The sequence below is a fragment of the Ammospiza caudacuta genome, chromosome 34 (assembly GCF_027887145.1).
Source record: "Ammospiza caudacuta isolate bAmmCau1 chromosome 34, bAmmCau1.pri, whole genome shotgun sequence".
Classification (NCBI taxonomy): domain Eukaryota; kingdom Metazoa; phylum Chordata; class Aves; order Passeriformes; family Passerellidae; genus Ammospiza; species Ammospiza caudacuta.
In genome coordinates this window covers 4,281,394-4,301,210 of record NC_080626.1, presented here as the reverse complement: position 1 = coordinate 4,301,210, position 19,817 = coordinate 4,281,394, and the positions used below count along the sequence as shown (strand labels likewise).

Below are 19,817 nucleotides of genomic sequence, written 5' to 3'. Positions count from 1 at the left end.
TATCATCGGCCCCGCCTCCTCGTCGCGCGCTGATGCCGATTGGCCGCTCAGTCCAGGAAGCTCCCTCCTTCCCCAGGGATCTACGCCCGCTGATTGGCTCAGCTCCTCCCGCTCTGCGCGCTGATTGGCCCATTCGCCTCCACGCGCCGGAGACCTCCTCCCGCCCTTTCCTTCCCGCCTTCTCCTCTCCCATTGCTCCCGCGCGCTGTCAATCCCCACTAATCCCCGCCCTCCCGGCATCCCATTGGTTCTCGAAAACGTCAATCAGGCATCGGGGGCGCTGATTGGCCGCGGGGCGGTGCGGGGGCGGGAGCAGCACGCCGTGCCCATCGTGAGGGGGACGCGGCCGCCATGGCGGCGCCTGAGGTGGCGGCGGCGCTCGGGAGCGGCCCCGGGGCCAGCGGAGCGGAGCTGCCCGAGCCGCTGGGGCTGCTGGAGCTCTGCGGGGCCTGCAGGCAGCGGCTGAGCCCGCAGCGGAAACCGAGGCTGCTGCCGTGCCTGCACTCCGTGTGCCGGGGCTGCATCGGCAGCGAGCACGGGGACAAGAACGGTGAGGGGATACTGGGGGTTAATGGGGATACTGGGAACACTGGGGGTTACTGGGAGCACTGGGAGATACTGGGAGCACTGAGGGTTACTGGGAACAGTGGGAGCAGTGGGGGTTACTGGGAGATACTGGGAATTATGGGAGCAGTGGGGGATACTGGGAGTTACTGGGAGATACTGGGAACACTGGGATATACTGGGGTTTACTGGGAGCACTGGAAGCATTGGGAGCTACTGGGAGTCACTGGGAGATACTGGGAGGTATTGGGGGTCACTGGGAGATACTGAGAGATACTGGGGTTTACTGGGGGATACTGGGAACACTGGGAGATACTGGGGGACACTGGGAACACTGGGAGATACTGGGAGATACTGGGGGCTACTGGGAGAGCCTGGGAACACTGGGGTTTATTTGAGTTACTGGGAGCACTGGGAGATACTGGGAGCACTGGGGGTTACTGGGGAATACTGGGAGATACCGAGGGTTACTGGGAACACTGGGAGTTACTGGGAGCATTGGGAGAGACTGGGAGCCACTGGGAGATGCTGGGAGCCACTGGGAGATGCTGGGAGTTACTGGGAGAGACAGGGAACACTGGGGGTTAGTGGGGGTTAATGGGGATATTGGGGGATACTGGGAGCACTGAGGGTTACTGGGAGCCCTGTGGATACTGGGGGATGCTCAGGGGCTTACTGGGAGCACTGGGAGAGCCTGGGGGTTACTGGGAGCGCTGGGAGATACTCAGAGATACTGGGAATACTGGGGGTTACTGGGAGCACTGGGGGTTACTGGGAGCCGCTGAGAACAATGGGAGTTCTGGGGCTTACTGGGAGATACTGGGAATTATGGGAGCCACTGGGGGATACTGGGAGCTACTGGGAGTTTGCACTGTTCCCTCCCTGGGCACACCACTGTCCCCTGTCCGTCCCTGAGGTGACCCTGGTGGCAGTGGAGGTGACAAGGACACCATGGAATAACTGTGTCCCCTGTGTGTCCCCTGTGTGTCCCTGGGTGTCCCCTGGGTGTCCCTGTGTGTCCCTGTGTGTCCCCTGGGTGTCCCTGTCTGTCCCCTTTGTGTCCCCTGGGTGTCCCTGGGTGTCCCCTGTGTGTGTCCCCTGTGTGTCCCTGTCGGTCCCTGTGTTCCCTCTGTGTCCCCTGGGTGTCCCCTGGGTGTCCCTGTGTGTCACCTGTGTGTCCCCTCTGTATCCCCTGCGTGTCCCTCTCTCTCCCTGTGTGTGTCCCCTGTGTGTCCCTGTGTGTCCCTGTGTGTCCCTCTGTGTCCCTGCGTGTCCCTGTCTGTCCCTGTGTGTGTCGCCTGTGTGTCCCTCTGTGTCCCTCTGTGTGTCCCCTCTGTGTCCCTCTGTGTCCCTGTGTGTCCCTCTCTGTCCCTGTGTGTGTCCCCTGTGTGTCCCTGTGTGTCCCTCTGTGTCCCTGTGTGTGTCCCCTCTGTGTCCCTCTGTGTCCCTGTGTGTGTCCCCTCTGTGTCCCTGTGTGTCCCTCTGTGTCCCTGTGTGTCCCCTCAGCGTTCGAGTGCCCCGTGTGCCACCAGCAGTGTCCCCTGGGTGACATCATGGACAACCTGTTCCTGCAGCCCAGCGCCAGCAGCCAGGTACGGCCTCATTAACCCTAATTAACACTAATTAGCGCTAACTAACCCTGGAGGTTAATGAGCTGTCCCTTGTACCCAGAGCTGCACCAGCTGTGAGGACAATGCCAGTGCCACCAGCTTCTGCTTGGAGTGCTCGGAGCCGCTGTGTGCCACCTGCGTGGGGGCTCACCTGAGGGTCAGGTACACCCGGGAGCACCGAGTGCAGCCCCTGGGTGAGTGTCACCTCATTGCCGCCTCCCTGTGTCACTGTGCCACCTCCCTGTGTCACCTCCCTGTGTCACTGTGTCACCTCATTGCCACCTCCCTGTGTCACTGTGCCACCTCCCTGTGTCACCTCCCTGTGTCACTGTGTCACCCCTTGTTACGAGGTGCTGACCCTGTCACTGGATCCATCTCGGTGCCATTCCTGGTGCCAGACCAATCCCATTCCCATTCCCCATTCCCCCATTCCCCATTCCCATTCCCATTCTCCCATTCCCCCATTCCCCATTCCCATATTCCCCCATTCCCCATTCCCATTCTCCCATTCCCCATTCCCCCATTCCCATATTCCCCCATTCCCATTCTCCCATTCCCATTCCCATTCCCATTCTCCCATTCCCCCATTCCCATATTCCCCCATTCCCCATTCCCATTCCCCCATTCCCCCATTCCCCATTCCCATTCCCCCATTCCCATTCTCCCATTCCCCCATTCCCATTCCCATATTCCCCCATTCCCCATTCCCATTCTCCCATTCCCCCATTCCCCATTCCCATTCTCCCATTCCCATATTCCCCCATTCCCATTCCCCCATTCCCATTCCCCCATTCCCCATTCCCATTCTCCCATTCCCATTCCCCCATTCTCCCATTCCCCCATTCTCCCATTCCCATTCCCCCATTCCCATTCCCTCATTTTCCCATTCCCCCATTCCCATTCCCAATTAGAATGGGGAAAACTTGGAAATTGGAAATGGGGGAATGGGAACATGGGAATGGGATTAGGAAAATGGGAACTGTAATGGGAATGGGAGAATTGGGATGGGAGAAACTGGAAAATTGGGAATGGGGGAATGGGGAAAACTCAGAATGGGGGATGGAAATGGGAATGGGAGAGTGGGAGAATGGGAGTGGGAACATGGGAACAAAGGCAATGGGATTGGGAAAATGGGAATTGGAATGGGGAAACTGGGAAAGGAAATGAGGGGAGCTGGGAGCATGGAATGGGGGAAACTGGGAACAGGAACGTGGCAATGGGGAATAGGGAAATGTGAAATGGGAGAATGGGAATGGGAACAGGGAAATGGTATTTGGAATGGGAACATGGGAACAAGGGAATGGGAATGGAGATGGGAAAATAGGAATAGAAACGGGGAATGGGAATGGGGGAAATTTGGAATGGGAATAGGAACAGAGGAATGGGATTGGGAATATGGGAATTGGAATGGCAATGGGGGAATGGGCAATGGGGGAATGGGCAATGGGGGAATGGGGGAATGGAAGCAAGAACATGAAAACGGGAATGGGATTGGGAATATGGGAATTGGAATGGGAACATGGGAATGGGAATGAGGGAAACTGGAACATGGAATGGTAGAATGGGAATAGGAATGGGGGAATGGGAATGGGGGAATGGGAATGGGAATTCCCTTGATCCTATTCCCAGTTTTCCCCATTCCCCCATTCCTTTTTCTGTTGCCATTTTTGCTTCCTTTACAATTTTCCCATTCCCATTCCAGTTTCTCCCATCCCAATTCTCCCATTCCCTCTCTCCCCAGGCTCTCCATCCGTTCCCGATGATCCCGCTGATCCCGCTGATCCCGCTGATCCGGCCCCGTTGCCGTCCTGGTGCCGCTCGCACCCCCGGGAGCCGCTGTCGCTGTTCTGCAGCTCCTGCGAGAGCCTGACCTGCGGGGAGTGCCACAGGAGGGAGCACCGCCACCACCCGTGAGTGTAATTGGTGTTAATTAGCGTTAATTAGTGCTGATTGCTGTCATTGCTGGCATTGCTGCTGGCACTGACCGCACAGGTGAGTGTTAGTTACTGTCATTGCTGGCATTGCTGTAACCGGGAGTGCCACAGGAGGGAGCACCGCCACCACCCGTGAGTGTAATTGGTGTTAATTAGCGTTAATTAGTGCTGATTGCTGTCATTGCTGGCATTGCTGTAACCGGGAGTGCCACAGGAGGGAGCACCGCCACCACCCGTGAGTGTAATTGGTGTTAATTAGCGTTAATTAGTGCTGATTGCTGTCATTGCTGGCATTGCTGTAACCGGGAGTGCCACAGGAGGGAGCACCGCCACCACCTGTGAGTCTAATTAACCTTAATTAGTGCTAATTAATTAATTAGTGTCATTGCTGCTGCCACTGAGTGTTAATTACTGCCGTTACTGAATTACCGTCATTACTGCCACCGCAGGGAGCACATACAGCACCCGTGAGTCTAATTAATGTTAATTACTGCTAATTAATTAATTACTGTAACCGGGAGTGCCACTGCAGGGAACATCACCAGCACCTGTGAGTAACGTTAATTAGTGTTAATTACCGCTAATTAATTAATTAGTGTCATTGTTGTAACTGGGACTGCCACTGGAGGGAACGCCAACAGCACCTGTGAGTGTAATTAACGTTAATTACTGCTAATTAATTAATTACTGTAACCAGGAGTGCCACTGGAGGGAACACCAACAGCACCTGTAACATTAATTACTCCTAATTAATTAATACTGTAATTGCTGTAATTTGGAGTGCCACCAGAGGGAGCACCCACAGCACCCCTGAGTAATGTTAATTACTGCTAATTACGGTAATTAATTAATGAATGAGGCTGATTAATTACTGGGAAACACCTGGAGTTGGCCTGCAGGTTAATTACTGCTGTTAATTAATAAGTAATTTCGTTGCTGGTTTGATTATTGAGTTTATTACCGGTTCTATGACTGGTTTAATTACTGATTGTTTAAATTAATTGATTTTTAATCAATTTTAATTGATTTCTGTTTATGGTTTTGCTGTTTTAATTGGCCAAACTTGGGGGAATCAATTGCTTTGATTGCTTAGCTGAGCACATCTTTAATTAGCTTGATCACCTTATTAATTAGCTAATTACTTAATCATTAATGGCATTAATGATCAATTAAGAAGCGCTTTTGTTGGGTAAGATCTAATGTAACTAATGTAATTAATGTAATTAAGGATTAAATGACAGAATCTGTTACCTGGGGCATCTCATTAACTAAACCTCTTCATCCATGGAGCTAATTAGATAATTGAGGCGTAATGAGGATTAATTAGTCCATTAATGGGTAATGAACTAATCAACTTCATTTTGCTTTTCTCTCCCCCTTTTTCCTCCCTTTTTCTGCTCCCTTTTCCCAATTTTATTTTTCCTATTTTTCCTTTTCCTCATTTTTCCTTTTCCCCTTTTTAATTTTCCTCATTTTTCCTTTTCCCATTTTCCCTTTCCCCCTTTTTTATTTTCTTTTTTTTTCCTATTTTTCCTTTTCCTTTTTTCCTGTTATTCCTTTTCTTTTTTCTTTTCCCCTTTTTCATTTTCTCTTCCTTTCCCCATTTTCCCTTTTCCCCTTTGTCCTTTTTTTCCTTTTCTCCTTTTCTCCTTTTTCCTTTTCTCCCTTTTTAATTTTCTCCAATTTTCCCTTTTCCCCCTTTTTCCTTTTCTTCCTATTTTTCCTTGTCCCCGTTTTCCTTTTCCTTTTTTTTCTATTTTTCCTTTCCCCCTTTTTCGTTTTCCCCTCCTTTTCCCCTTTTTCCTTTTCCCCTTTTTCCTTTTCCCCTTTTTCCTTTTCCCCTTTTTCTTTTTCCCCCTTTTTAATTCCCCCCTTTTTCCTTTTCCCACCTTTCCTCCCTTTTTATTTTCCCTTTTTACCCTTTCCCCTTTTTCCTTTTCCTTTTTTCCTATTTTTCCTTTTCCCATTTTTCATTTCCCCCCTTTTCCCTTTCCCCCACCATTTCTCCCTTTTTATTTTCCCCTTTTTCTTTTCTCCCTTTTTATCTTCCCGTTTTTCCTTTTTCCCTCTTTTCCTTTTTAATTTTCTCCCTCTTTTCCTCCCCTTTTTCTCCTCCCTTTCTGTCCCTTTCCCCTTTTCCTGCTCTTTCCCCCCTCTTTCCCCTCTGCCCCTTTTTCCTCATTTTCTTCTCCATTTTTGTCTCATTTTTCCCTATTCATCCCCACTTCCCCCGTTTCCCTCCATTTTGCCCCATTTTCCCACCATTTCCCCCATGTTTTCCCCATTTTCCCCCTTTTTTTCCCCAATGTTTTCCCCATTACCCCCCATTTTTCCACCATACTTTTCCTCTTACTTTTCCTCTATTTTCTGCCATTTTCCCCCATGTTTTCCCCATATTTCCCCCTTACTTTTCCCTGTTTCCCCCAATTTTTCCCCATGTTTCCCCCCATTTTTCCCCATTTCCCCCCATTTTTCCCCATTTTTCCCCATTTCCCCCCATTTTTCCCCATTTCCCCCAGCTCCCAGCCTGTGGCCGAGGCCGTTGTCCAGCAGCGCTCGGTGCTGTCGGCGCTGCTGCAGCGCCTGGCGGAGAAACACGGCGAGGTGCAGCGCTGCAGCGCCCGCCTGCACGCCTGGTCAGTGTCCCCAAATGTCCCCTGAGTGTCACCTGAGTGTCACCTGAGTGTCACTGTGTGTCACTGTGTCATTGTGTCACCTTCCTATCCCCTGTGTGTCACTGAGTGTCACTGAGTGTCCCTGACAAACACGGCGAGGTGCAGCGCTGCAGCGCCCGCCTGCACGCCTGGTCAGTGTCCCCAAGTGTCCCCTGAGTGTCTGTCACCTGAGTGTCACCTGAGTGTCACTGTGTGTCACTGTGTCATTGTGTCACCTTCCTATCCCCTGTGTGTCACTGAGTGTCACTGAGTGTCCCTGACAAACACGGCGAGGTGCAGCGCTGCAGCGCCCGCCTGCACGCCTGGTCAGTGTCCCCAAATGTCCCCTGAGTGTCACTGTGTGTCCCTGAATGTCTCCAGTGTCCCCTCCATGTCACCCTATCCTCTGGGTGTCCCTTTGTGTCCCTGAATGTCCCCAGTGTCCCCTGAGTGTCCTCAGTGTCCCAATGTCCCCTGAATGTCCCCAGTGTCACCTCCATGTCCCTAAGTGTCCCCTGAGTGTCCCATGACTGTCCCCAATGTCCCCAGAGTGTCTTCAGTGTCCCTGCCTGTCCCTGAGTGTCCCCTGTGTGTCCCTCCCTGTCCCCTGAGTGTCCCCAGTGTCCCCATGTCCCCATGTCCCCAGGTCCCGTCACATATCGGACGCGCAGAAGCGGCTGCAGGTGGAGGTGAAGCTGGGCACACTCCATGTCCCCAGTGTCCCCAATGTCCCCAATGTCCCCAATGTCCCCAGTGTCCCCCAATGTCCCCAGTGTCCCCCATGTCCCCAATGTCCCCATGTCCCCATGTCCCCCATGTCCCCAGGTCCCGTCACATATCGGACGTGCAGAAGCAGCTGCAGGTGGAGGTGAAGCTCGCTGTCCTCCAGGCCATGAGGGAGCTCAACAAACGCGCCAAGGTCCTCATGGGGGACGTGCAGGTGAGAGTGCCACCAGCCCTGGGTGTCCCCATTGTCCCCCGAGTGTCCCCGAGTGTCACAGTCAGTGTCCCCTCGGTGCCATGGTGACACTGCTGGTATTAACGATCATTAGGAAATCCAAACTAATAAATGGCAAAAGTTTTATTTTTCTGACGAAAATCTTCCCCTAAGTGTCCCCTGAGTGTCCCCTGAGTGTCAGTGCCATGATGACACTGGTGTTATAAAAACTCAGCCAGAAACCCAAATTAATAAATGCCCAAGGTTTATTCATTTATATATATGTATAAAATTATGAAAGAAATTATAAAAAATTGGACTAAATAATTATAAACATAAATGTTAGTTATCAATATATTGTAATAATAAAAACTAATGATAAATAAATTATAATTTTCTATAAATTATTGTCCCTTTGGTGTCCCCAGCACGTGACCGAGGGCCGGCGGCAGCGCCTGGAGCGGCATTATATATAATATAAATAACTATAATTAATTATAAATAAAAATGATATATAATTATACCTAAATAATGATAAATAACTAATTAATAATGATAAATAAGTGACAATTTTCAATAACTGCTTGTCCCTTTGGTGTCCCCAGCGCGTGACCGAGGGCCGGCGGCAGCGCTTTTAGCTGCATTATATATAATATAAATAACTATAAATAAATACAAATAATTATGAATAAAATGATATGTAATTGTGAGTGAATAACGCTAAACGATGACAGTTTTAATGGAATCGCTGTCCCTGGGTGTCCCCAGCGCGTGACCGAGGGCCGGCGGCAGCGCCTGGAGCAGCATTATATAAAATATAAATAACTATAAATAAATACAAATAATTATGAATAAGGAGATACATAATTATGAATGAATAATGCTAAACAATGATAATTTTAATGGAATCGCTGTCCCCTGGGTGTCCCCAGCGCGTGACCGAGGGCCGGCGGCAGCGCCTGGAGCGGCATTATATATATAATATACGTAACTATAAATAAATACAAATAATTGTAAATAAAATGGTATGTAATTGTGAATGAATAACGCCAAACGATGACAGTTTTAAAGGAATCATTGTCCCCTTGGTGTCCCCAGCGCGTGACCGAGGGCCGGCGGCAGCGCCTGGAGCGGCAGCGCCGGGAGCTGAGCCGGCTGCGGCGGCTGCAGGAGCACGCGCTGCGCTTCGGGAAGCGCGCCCTGCACGGGCGCCACGGCACCGCCCTGCTGCTGTCCCGGAGGCTGGTGAGACACGGACACGCAGGGCCCCGAACCGCACCCCAGAATGTACCCCAGAGACACCCGGGCACCCCTCAGGGACACGGTGGCACTTGGGGACGCTTGGGGCCTTTGTGGTTGTGACTCTGTGCTCCCACAATGGAGACACCCCCATTTGCTCATCGTTTTCTCACTGTTTTCTCCCCGTTTTCCCCATTACCCCCATTATCCCCCCATTCCCCCCATTTCCCCCCATTCCTCCCCATTTCCCCCCATTTCCCCCCATTCCTCCCCATTTCCCCCCATTTTCCCGGTCTTCTCCCCATTTTCCCTATTCCTCCCCATTTTTCCCCATTTTCCATGTTTTGCCCCATTTCCCCCCATTTTCCCCCATTCCTCTTCCTCCCCATTTTGCTGTTTTTCCCCATTTTCTCCCTGTTTTTTTCCTCACTTTTCTGCATTTTCCCCCATTTCCCCCCATTTTTCCCAATTCCTCCCTATTTTTCCCATTTTCCCCCGTTTCTCCCCATTTTTCCCATTTTCTCCCCATTTCCCCCCACAGCACCGCCCTGCTGCTCTCCAGGAGGCTGCTGAGAGACCCCAAAATACCCCAAAATGTGCCCAAAATGTACCCAGGGAACCCAGGGGCTCTGATGTCCCCAATGTCCCCAATGTGTCCCCACTGTCCCCAATGTGTCCCCAGTGTCCCCAGGTGCAGGCCCAGCTGTTGAGGGCCCTGGGGGTGCCAATGTCCTCAATGTCCCCATTGTCCCCATTCCCCCCAAAGTCCCCAGTGTCCCCAATATCACCAATGTCCCCAGTGTCCCCAATGTCCCCAGTGTCCCCCCGGTGTCCTCACTGTCCCCATTCCCCCCAATGTCCCCAGTGTCCCCGTTGTCCCCAATGTCCCCAATGTGTCCCCAGTGTCCCCAGTGTCCCCAGGTGCAGGCCCAGCTGTTGAGGGCCCTGGGGGTGCCAATGTCCTCAATGTCCCCAATGTCCCCAGTGTCCCCAATGTCCCCAATGTCCCCAGTGTCCCCAATGTCCCCATTCCCCCCAGTGTCCCCGTTGTCCCCAAGTGCAGGCACAGCTGCTCGGTGCCCTGGGAGTGTCAGTGACCCTGGTGTCCCCAATGTCCCTGCTCTCCCCAGTGTCCCCATTCCCCCAGTGTCCCCAATGTGTCCCCAGGTGCAGGCCCAGCTGCTCGCTGCCCTGGGGGTGCCAATGTCCCCAGTGTCCCCATGTCCCCAGTGTCCCCAGTGTCCCCACTGTGTCCCCAGGTGCAGGCCCAGCTGCTCGCTGCCCTGGGGGTGCCCCTGGAGCCCCCCGAGCCTCAGGGGGAGCTGAAATTCCAGTGGGACCTGCAGGGATGGAGCCGGAGCACCCAGAGCTTCGGTGAGGGACACTGGGGACATCGCTGGGGACACTGGGGACAGTGGGGACATCACTGGGGACACTGGTGACATTGGGAACATGGGGATCAGTGGGGACATTGGGGGCATTGGGGGGAATGGGGACATTGGGGACATGGGGGACACTGAGGGGACAGTGGGGACACTGGGGACATCATTGGGGACACTGGGGACAGTGGGGACAGTGGGGACATTGGGGACAGTGGGGACATTGGGGACAGTGGGACCTGCAGGGATGGAGCCGGAGCGCCCAGAGCTTCGGTATGGGGACACTGGGGACACTGAGGGGACACCGGGGGGACGCTTGGAGACACGAGACACAAGGGACAAGGGCATGGGGTGACAAAGGACAGGAGAGAGGGGGTGACAGGGGACAGGGGGTGACAAATGACAAGGGGTGACGGGGGGGTGACAGTGACAAGGGTGACAATGACAAGGGGGGTGACAGTGACACGGGGCGGTGACAATGACATGGGGGGGTCAGAGAGGGGGTGGCAGTGACACGGGGTGACAGTGACACGGGGGGTGACAGGGAGGGGGTGACAATGACACGGGTGATATGGGGGATGACAGTGACGGGGGGGTGACAGTGACACAGGGGGGTGTCAATGACACAAGGGGTGACAGTGACAGGGGGTGACAGTGACAGGGGGTTGTCAATGACACAAGGGGTGACAGTGACAGGGGGTGACAGTGACACGGGGGTGTCAGGTGGCCCCGGTGTCCCTGACCCCTCCCCTCCCCCCAGGTGCCATCGTCTCAGAGCCGCCCCTCCCCCCCTCGCGGAGCCCCCCCCGCGGCCCCTCCCCCACCACGCAGGTAAGGGGGGACACTGGGGGGTGACACCATCCCACGGTGTCCCCGTTGTCCCCAACCCCCCCGCGGTGTCCCCAGTGTCCCCCGTGATGTCCCCACAGGTACCTGGGGTGACATTCCGGGGGTGCCACCCCCCTCAATGGTGTCCCCAACCCCCTGTGATGTCCCCAATGTCCCCACCCATCCCATGGTGTCCCCACAGGTACCTGGGGTGACATTTGGGGAGTGCCACCCCCTGTGATTGTCCCCAACCCCCCTGTAATTGTCCCCAATGTCCCCACCCCTCCCTGATGTCCCCACAGGTACCTGGGTGACATTCCAGGGGTGCCACCCCCTGTGATTGTCCCCAACCCCTGTAATGTCCCCACCCCTCCCCAGTGTCCTCTCAGGTACCCTGGTGACATTCTGGGGGTGCCACCCCCTGTGATGTCCCCACCCCCCTGTGATGTCCCCACCTCCCCTGTGATTGTCCCCACCCCACCCTGCTGAACCCGGTGACATTCCGGGGTGCCACCCCCTGATGTCCCCATGTGTACCCGGTGACGTTCCCGGGTGCCACCCCCTGATGTCCCCTCCCTGTCGTGTCGTGTCCCCAGGTTGTCCCCGCACCCCAGGAGCTGCTCCTGCAGGGCCCCCCCCGGCTGTCACCTCCCCCCCAGGTGTCACCTGCCCCCCGGATGTCACCTCCCCCCCTGGAGCCCGCGGCCACCCCCAGCCCCCAGCGCGGTGAGGGGACACGGGGGACAGGGGACACGGGGACACGGGGACAGGGGAGGGGACACAGGATGGGGACAGGGAGACATGGGAGGGGATGGGAGGGGGACACAGGATGGGGACACGGGGACAGAGACACGGAAGGGATGGGAGGGGGACACAGGATGGGGACATGGGAGGGGGACATGGGGCAGGGGAGGGGACACGGGGACACAGGTTGGGGACAGGGGAGGTGACAGGGGAGGGGACCCTTGGGCAGTCCCTGACTGGCATTTGTCCCCAGCCACCAGCCCTGAGAACGGCGTCACCGCAGGGAGCGTGTGAGTGGGGACGGGGGGGCACTGTCCCTTGTCACCCCCTGTCCCTTGTCACCCCCTGCCACCCCTGGGACCCCCCCTGCTCCTTGTCACCCTCGTACTGCCCCCTGTCCCAGGGGTGACATCTGTCCCTCTCCCCTGATGCCATCTGTCCCTTGTCCCATGGTGCCACCTACCTATCCCTGTCCCATGGTGACATTTGGGGCTGTCCCCTGTCCCCTGGTGCCACTGTCCCTGTCCCGGGTGCCGCTGTCCCTGTCCCTGGTGCCATCTGTCCCTGGTGCCATCTGTCCCCTGGTGCCACTGTCCCTGTCCCCGCAGGAGGGTCCCCAGCCATTCCCCCCGGGAGGAGAAGCTCGTTAAGAAGCTGCTCATTAAACGGTAACGAGGGGGGGAGGGGACCCTGCCACCCCCTGTCCCTTGTCACCCCCTGTGTCACCTGTCACCCCTGTGTCCCTTGCTACCTGTCACCCCTTTGTCACCTGTCACCCTGTGACCCTGCCACCCCCTGTCCCTTGTCACCTGTCACCCCTGTGTCCCTTGTCACCTCACCTGCAGCCCCTCCCCGTCCTGTCCCTCCCTGTCACTGTCCCCTGTCCTGGGGTCCCCCTGTGCCAGGACCCCCTGTCCCTGTCCCTTGTCCCCAACACCCCCAACCCTTGTCACTGTCCCCCTGTCTCTGTCCCTTGTCCCCCTGTCCCTGAGCCTTGTCACTGTCCTTGGTGTCCCCCTGTCCCAGAGCTCCCAGCACCCCCAGCCCCCCAATCTCCTGGGTCCACCCCCAGAGCTTTGGGGTCCCCGTGTGTCCCCACTGTCCCCCAGGATCCCCCCAGGGGTTTTGGGGTCCCCCTGTGACCCCGCTGTCCCCAGGAGGGGCTCCCAGGGGTTTTGGGGTCCCCAGATGTCCCCAGCATCTCCCAGGATCCCTCCCCTGAGGTTTGGGGTCCCCGTGTGACCCCATTTCCCCACAGGAGGGGCCCCCTCGGTGTGGGGCAGCCCCCCCCGGGTTTTGGGGTGCCCCGGTGACGTTGGTGTCCCCGCAGGAGGGGCCCCCCCTCGGTGTGGGGCAGCCCCCCCCGGCTCCCCAAGCAGCCCCGGGTGAGCCTGGAGCGCCTGGAGCTGGACCTGGAGCTGGACCCGGCACAGCCGCCCGTGTTCCGCATCTTCCCCGGGCCCTCGGCGCACGAGTTCAGCCTCATCGTCATCGAGCAGGGCGCGCCGGGGACACCGGGGACACCGGGGACAGCTGGGAATGAGGGGACACAGGGGACTCAAGGGACAGAAGGGACTCAAGGGATAGAAGGGACGGCGGGGACGGTGCAGCCACACGGAGCGCTGCCGGTCAAGGTGAGTGACACCTGTGTCCCCTCCCCACCCTGGGCAGTGTCCCCAGTCTCTGTCCCCGTCCCCTTTGTCCCCATCCCACTCAGGTGAGTGTCCCCTGTGTCCCCTCCCAGTGCCCACTGTCCCTTCCCCACCCGGGTGAGTGTCCCCAGTCTCTGTCCCCATCCCTTGTGTCCCCTCCCCACCCAGGTGAGTGTCCCCTGTCCCCATCCCCTTTGTCCCCATCCCACTGAGTGTCCCCAGTGTCCCCATCCGGTCCCTACTGTTCCCCACCCAGGTGAATGTCCTCAGTCTCTGTCCCCATTCCTGTCCCCTCCCCACCCAGATCAGTGTCCCCTGTGCCCCCTCCCCAGTGCCCATTGTCCCCTCCCCATCCAGGTGAGTGTACCCTGTCCCTGAGTGTGTCCCCTGTCCCCATCCCTGTCCTTGTCCCCCTCCCTGTCCCTGTCCCTGACCGTGTCCCCCCCTGCAGGAGGAGCAGCAGGAGTCGCCCATCGGTGACACCGGTGACACTGGGGACACCAAACCCGTGGGGCTGCTGCCCCCCGCCCTGGGTGACCCAGCCCCTGTCCCGGGGGTCCCTGGTGTCCCCGGGGGTGTCCCCGGTGTCCCCGTGGGGGTCCCTGGGGTCTCGTGCTGCCGCGTGTGCGGCCAGGCCGGGGCCGTGGTGATGTGTGACCGCTGCCAGCGCTGCTTCCACCTGCACTGCCACCTGCCCGCCCTGCACGACGTGCCCAGGTACGGATGCACCAACGGGATCCAGGGGGATCCAGTGCCCTGTGTCACCCCCAGATGTCCCTGGGATCCACTGCCCTGTGTCACCCCACAATATTCCTGGGATCCGTTCCCCTGTGTCATCCCCTGGGACCTGGGATCCACTGCCCTGTGTCACCCTTCAATGTCCCCAGGATCCACTGCCCCGTGTCACCTCCCCGGGATCCACTGCCCTGTGTCACCCACTGTCCCCCAAATGTCCCTGGGATCCACTGTCCTGTGTCACCCCTCAGTGTCCCTGGGATCCACTGCCCCGTGTAACCTCCCTGAGTCCCCCAATGTCCCCAGGATCCGCTGCCCCGTGTCACCCCCAAATATCCTTGGGATCCGTTACCCCGTGTCACTCCCCCATAATCCCCTGCACCGTGTCACCCCTCAGTGTCCCTGGGAGCCACTGTCCCTGTCACCCCCTGGGCCTGGGATCCACTGCACTGTGTCACCCTCCTGAGTTCCCCAATGTCCCTGGGATCCACTGCCCTGATCCCCCATGACCCCGTTCCCACTCCAAGCCCCGTGGGCATCCCCATTCCTGTTCCTGATCCCCCATTCCCGATCCCACAGCCCCGAGTGGACGTGTTTGCTGTGCCAGGAGCTGCCCCCATGATCCCATTCCCGATCCCCCGTTCCTGATCCCCCATTCCCGATCCCCCATTCCCGATCCCCCATTCCCGATCCCCCGTTCCTGATCCCATTCCCGATCCCGCAGCCCCGAGTGGACGTGTTTGCTGTGCCAGGAGCTGCCCCCTCCCCTGCCGGAGCCGGAGCCGGATCCTGAGCAGGGCCCCCCGGTGAAACTGAGCCCCCAGGACCAGCAGGTGAGGCTGGGCTGATCCCACTGGGCTGATCTCCCTGGGCTGATCCCTGATCCCAATCCTGGGGCTGATCCTGCTGGGCTGATCCCACTGAACTGATCCCTCTGGGCTGATCCTGCTGGGCTGATCCTGATCCCGAGGATCACTCTGGGCTGATCCCACTGTGCTGATCCCGCTGGGCTGATCCCTGATCCCAATCCCGGGGCTGATCCCACTGGGCTGATCCCAATCCCGATCCTGAGGATCCCACTGGGCTGATCCCGCTGGGCTGATCCCTCTGTGCCGACCCCTCTGGGCTGATCCCGCTGGGCTGATCCCACTGGGCTGATCCCGCTGGGCCAATCCCGAGGGATCCCTCTGGGCTGATTCCTCTGGGCTGATCCCACTGGACTGATTCCTCTGGGCTGATCCCACTGGGCTGATCCTGTGACCCCCTGATCCCTCTGGGCTGATCCCTCTGGGCTGAATTCCTCTGGGCTGATCCCACTGGGCTGATCCCGCTGGGCTGATCCTGCTGGGCTGATCCTGTGACCCCCTGCTCCCTCTGGGCTGATCCCTCTGGGCTGATCCCCCATTCCTGATCCCTCTGTGCCGATCCCGGGGGATCCCCTGGGCTGATCTGATCCCAGGGGATCCCCTGGGATCTCCTCCCTCGGGATGCCATCCCTGACCCCGATGCCGTTCCCGCAGCGCTGCGAGTTCGTGCTGCTGGAGCTGCTGTGCCACGAGCCCTGGCGGCCCCTGCAGCGCCTCTGCAGCTCCGCCGTGAGCGCCGGGGGAATGGGGGGATCTGGGGTGGGATCGGGGGGGATCTGGGGTGGGATCGGGGGGAGATGGGGAGGGATCGGGGGGAGATGGGGAGGGATTGGGGGGGATCTGGGGTGGGATTGGAGGGAGATGGGGAGGGATTGGGGGGGATCTGGGGTGGGATCGGGGGGGATCCGGGGTGGGATCAGCTCCCCAGTGACCAAGGGGGATATGGGGGGGATCAGGGATGTGATCTGGGGGAAACGGGTGGGATCAGCTGCCCTGGTGAGCAGGAGGGGAGATGGGGGATCAGGGGTGGGATCAAGATGGGGGGTGGGATCAAGATGGGGGGTGGGATCAAGATGGCACCTGCCCTGTTCAGGCTCAGGGCGTGGGATCAGGATCAGGGGTGGGAGCTGCCCCGTTTTGGAGCGTGGGTGGGCCCACGGTCAGGACGTGCCCCCCGCGCCCCCCTGACCCCGTGCCCGCCCTCAGGACGGCGCGGGCGCCATGGACCTGACGCTGATGCGGGCGCGGCTGCAGGAGAAGCTGAGCCCGGCGTACCGCAGCCCGCAGGAGTTCGCGCGCGACGGCTGGGTCCTGCTGCGCCAGTTCCACCGCCTCACCGAGGTCTGCCAACTGGGGGGCCCTTTGGGGGGTGTTTGGGGTGTCTAGGGGGTTTTTGTGGGGTTTTTGTGGGGTTTTCTGGGGGTTTGTGGGGTTTTTGGCGTGTTTGTGGGGTTTTTGGGGTGTTTTTGGGTTGTTTGTGACGTTTTTGGGGTGTCCAGCCCCTCTGGAATTCCCATTTTCCCCTCAGGATGTGCAGTCCAATCTGGAGCTGCAGAGGTTCCTCGAGAGCCGCCCCAGGGGCCCTTTTTGGGTTCTTTGTGGGGTCTTTGGGGTGTTTTGGGGGTTTTTGTGGGGTTTTTGGGGTTTTTGTGGCGTTTTGGGGGTTTTTGTGGGGTTTTTGGGGTTTTTCCCCTCAGGACCAGGTGGATGTGCAGTCCGTCCTGGAGCTGCAGCGGTTCCTTGAGGAACCGCCTCAGCGCTGCCCTCCAGGGCCCTTTCTGGGGGTTTTTTCAGGCTTTTGTGGAGTTTTTTGGGGTGTTTGTGACATTTTTGGGGTGCCCAACCCCTCTGGAATCCCCATTTTCCCCTCAGGACCAGGCGGATGTGCAGTCCATCCCGGTGCTGCTGTGGTTCCTTGAGAGGCTCCCCAGGGCCCTTTTTGGGGGTTTGTGGGGTTTTTGGGGTGCTCAGCCCCTCAGGAATTCCCGTTTTAGGACAAGGCAGATGTTCAGTCCATCCTGGAGCTGCAGAGGTTCCTCGAGAGCCGCCTCAGCGCCGCCTTCGGGGACCAGAAGTTCTCCAGGATGCTGCTGGAGCCTGAGGAGAGCCTGGTGGGGTCACCGGGGACCTGAGTGATGATTCTGGGGGGACAAAACCCTCCCAGAACCCCAAAATCCCCTCACAACACCCAAATTCCCTCACAGGACCCCAAATTTCCTCTTCTAGGACCCCAATTTCTCCTCTTAGGACCCCAATTTCCCTCACAGGACCCCAATTTCCCTCATAGGACCCCAAATTCCTCACCCAGGACCTCAATTTCCCTTTGAGTACCCCAATTTCCCTCTGAGCACCCCAGTTTCCCTCTGAGGACCCCATTTTCTCTCTGAGCACCCCAATTTCCCTCTCAGGACCCCAATTTCCCCTCACAGCAACCCAAATTCCCTCACAAAACCCCAAATTCCCTCTGAGGACCTCAATTTCCCCTTTCAGCACGCAAATTTCCTGTTCTAGGACCCCAATTTCCCTCCCAGCACCCCAAATTCCTCACCCACACCTCAAATTCCTCCTTTAGGACCACAAATTCCCCTCACAGGACTCCGATTTCCCTCACAGGACCCAAATTCCCCTCACAGCACCCCAAATTCCCTCACAAAACCCCAAATTCCTCTTTTAGGACCCCAAATTCCCCTCACAGGACTCCGATTTCCCTCACAGGACCCCAAATTCCTTGCCCAGGACCCCGAATTCCTCACCTAGAACCCCAGTTTTCCCTCACAGGACCTCAAATTCCCTCACAGAACCCCAATATTAACTCCTAGAACCTCAATTTGCTCTCCCAGGACCCAAATTTCCCTCACAGGTCCCCAAATTCCCTCCAGGACCCCGAATTTAACTCCCAGGACCCCAATTTCCCCTCACAAAACCCCAAGCTCCCTCACAGCACCCCAAATTCCTCGCCTAGAACCCCAAATTCCCTCTGAGGATCCCAATTCCCCTCACAGGATCCTGATTTTAACTGCCAGCACCCCAAATTCCCCTCCCAGCACCCCAATTTCCCCCACATGAATTTTGGGGTCCCCCCAGAGCCCCCCAGGATTTTGGGGTGTCCCTGTCCCCCCTATCCTGGGGTAAATAAAGGGTAAATAAAGCCCCGGGGGGGGTTTAAAGTTTGGGCTCTGGGTTCTGCTTCGTTTCTGGGCTGGGTTTGCTGAATTCTCAATTTTCTGTGCTTGGATTTCCTGGAATTTCCCCCATTTTAGTGTTTGGATTTCCTGGATTCTGGCCCAATTTCTGTGCTTGGATTTCCTGGAATTTCCCTCATTTCATGGCTTGAATTTTCTGTGTTCTCCTCAATTTCTCTCCTTGGATTTCCAGGATTCTCCCCCATTTCAGGGCTTGGATTCTGCCCCATTTCTGTGCTTAGATTTCCTGGAACTTCCCTCATTTCTGTGCCTGGATTTCCAGGATTCTCCCCAATTTCTGTGCTTGGATTTAGTGGGATTTCCCTTGTTTTTGGGCTTGGATTTGCTAGAATTACCCTTATTTCTATGCTTGGATTTCCTAAATTCTCCCCTATTTTGGGGCTTGGATTTCATGGATTCTCAACCCATTTCTGTGCTTGGGTTTCCTGAGTCCCCCCCAGTTTTGGGTTTTGGATTTCCTGGGTTCTCCCCCATTTCTGTGCTTGGATTTCCTGGGTTACCCCCCAATTTCAGGGCTTGGATTTACTGGAATTTCCCTTGTTTTAAGGCTTGGATTTCCTAGAATTCCATTCAATTTTTGTGCTTGGATTTCCTGGAATTTCCCCAATTTCAGGGCTTAATCTGACCTGGATTTACTGAATTCTGCCCCATTTCTGTGCTTGGGTTTCCTGGAATTTCCCTCATTTCTGGGTTTGGATTTCCTGCATTCTGTCCCATTTCTGTGCTTTGATTTCCTGGAATCTCCCCAATTTCAGGGCTTGGATTTCCAGGATTTTCCTTCATTTTAATGTTTGGATTTCCAGGATTCTGCCCCATTTCTGGGCTTATGTTTCCTGAATTCCTCGCCCATTTTGGGGCTGGGATTTCTTGGATTCTGCCTCATTTTAATATTTGGATTTCCTGGGTTCTCCCTCATTTTAATGTTTGAATTTCCTGGGTTACCCCCCAATTTCAGGGCTTGGATTTCCTGGATTCGCCCTTATTTTAGTGTTTGAATTTTGAGCATTGTCCCTCATTTCTGGGCTCAGATTTCCTGAATTCTCCCCCATTTCTGTACTTGGGTTTACTGGATTCTCCGTCATTTTAATATTTGAATTTCCTGCGTTCTCCCCCATTTTAATGTTTGGATTTCCTGAATTCTCCACAATTTCTATGCTTGGATTTTCTGAATTCTCCCCAATTTCCGTGCCGGATCCACCCCTGGGCGTGAACTGGGGCTGGGACGGGAGGCGCTGGGAGGGCAAACTGGTCCCAGTTCACCCCGAGCCAGCAAAGATGGCAGCGCCCATGAGCAACATGGCGGCACCCACTGGGAGAAAGGGCCGCAAGCCCCGCCCCCCGCGCGGGATTGGCTGGTGGGAGCCGGGGAGAGCCGAAAGGCTCCGGAAAGAGCCGAGTGTGAGGCAAGGGAGAGAGAAACGAGATCGGCGCTTCTCGGAGCGCCTGGCCCCGCCCCCTTTTCCGGAAAAACC

At 56.5% G+C, this 19,817-nt stretch overlaps 1 protein-coding gene across 1 annotated transcript; it reads left to right on the top strand.

The window, feature by feature from the left end:
* Positions 1-351: 351 nt before the first annotated feature.
* On the top strand, positions 352-18,293 carry TRIM28 (tripartite motif containing 28). The gene is given in 18 exon segments (XM_058822727.1): positions 352-567; positions 2,079-2,154; positions 2,192-2,371; positions 3,958-4,084; positions 6,628-6,744; positions 7,588-7,702; positions 8,798-8,944; positions 10,198-10,312; positions 11,078-11,148; positions 11,742-11,871; positions 12,143-12,179; positions 12,498-12,557; positions 13,220-13,523; positions 13,993-14,258; positions 15,001-15,109; positions 15,797-15,871; positions 16,349-16,483; positions 17,137-18,293. Coding segments are annotated over 18 exon segments (2,418 nt in total). The 3' UTR covers positions 17,275-18,293.
* The last annotated feature ends 1,524 nt before the right edge of the window (positions 18,294-19,817 follow it).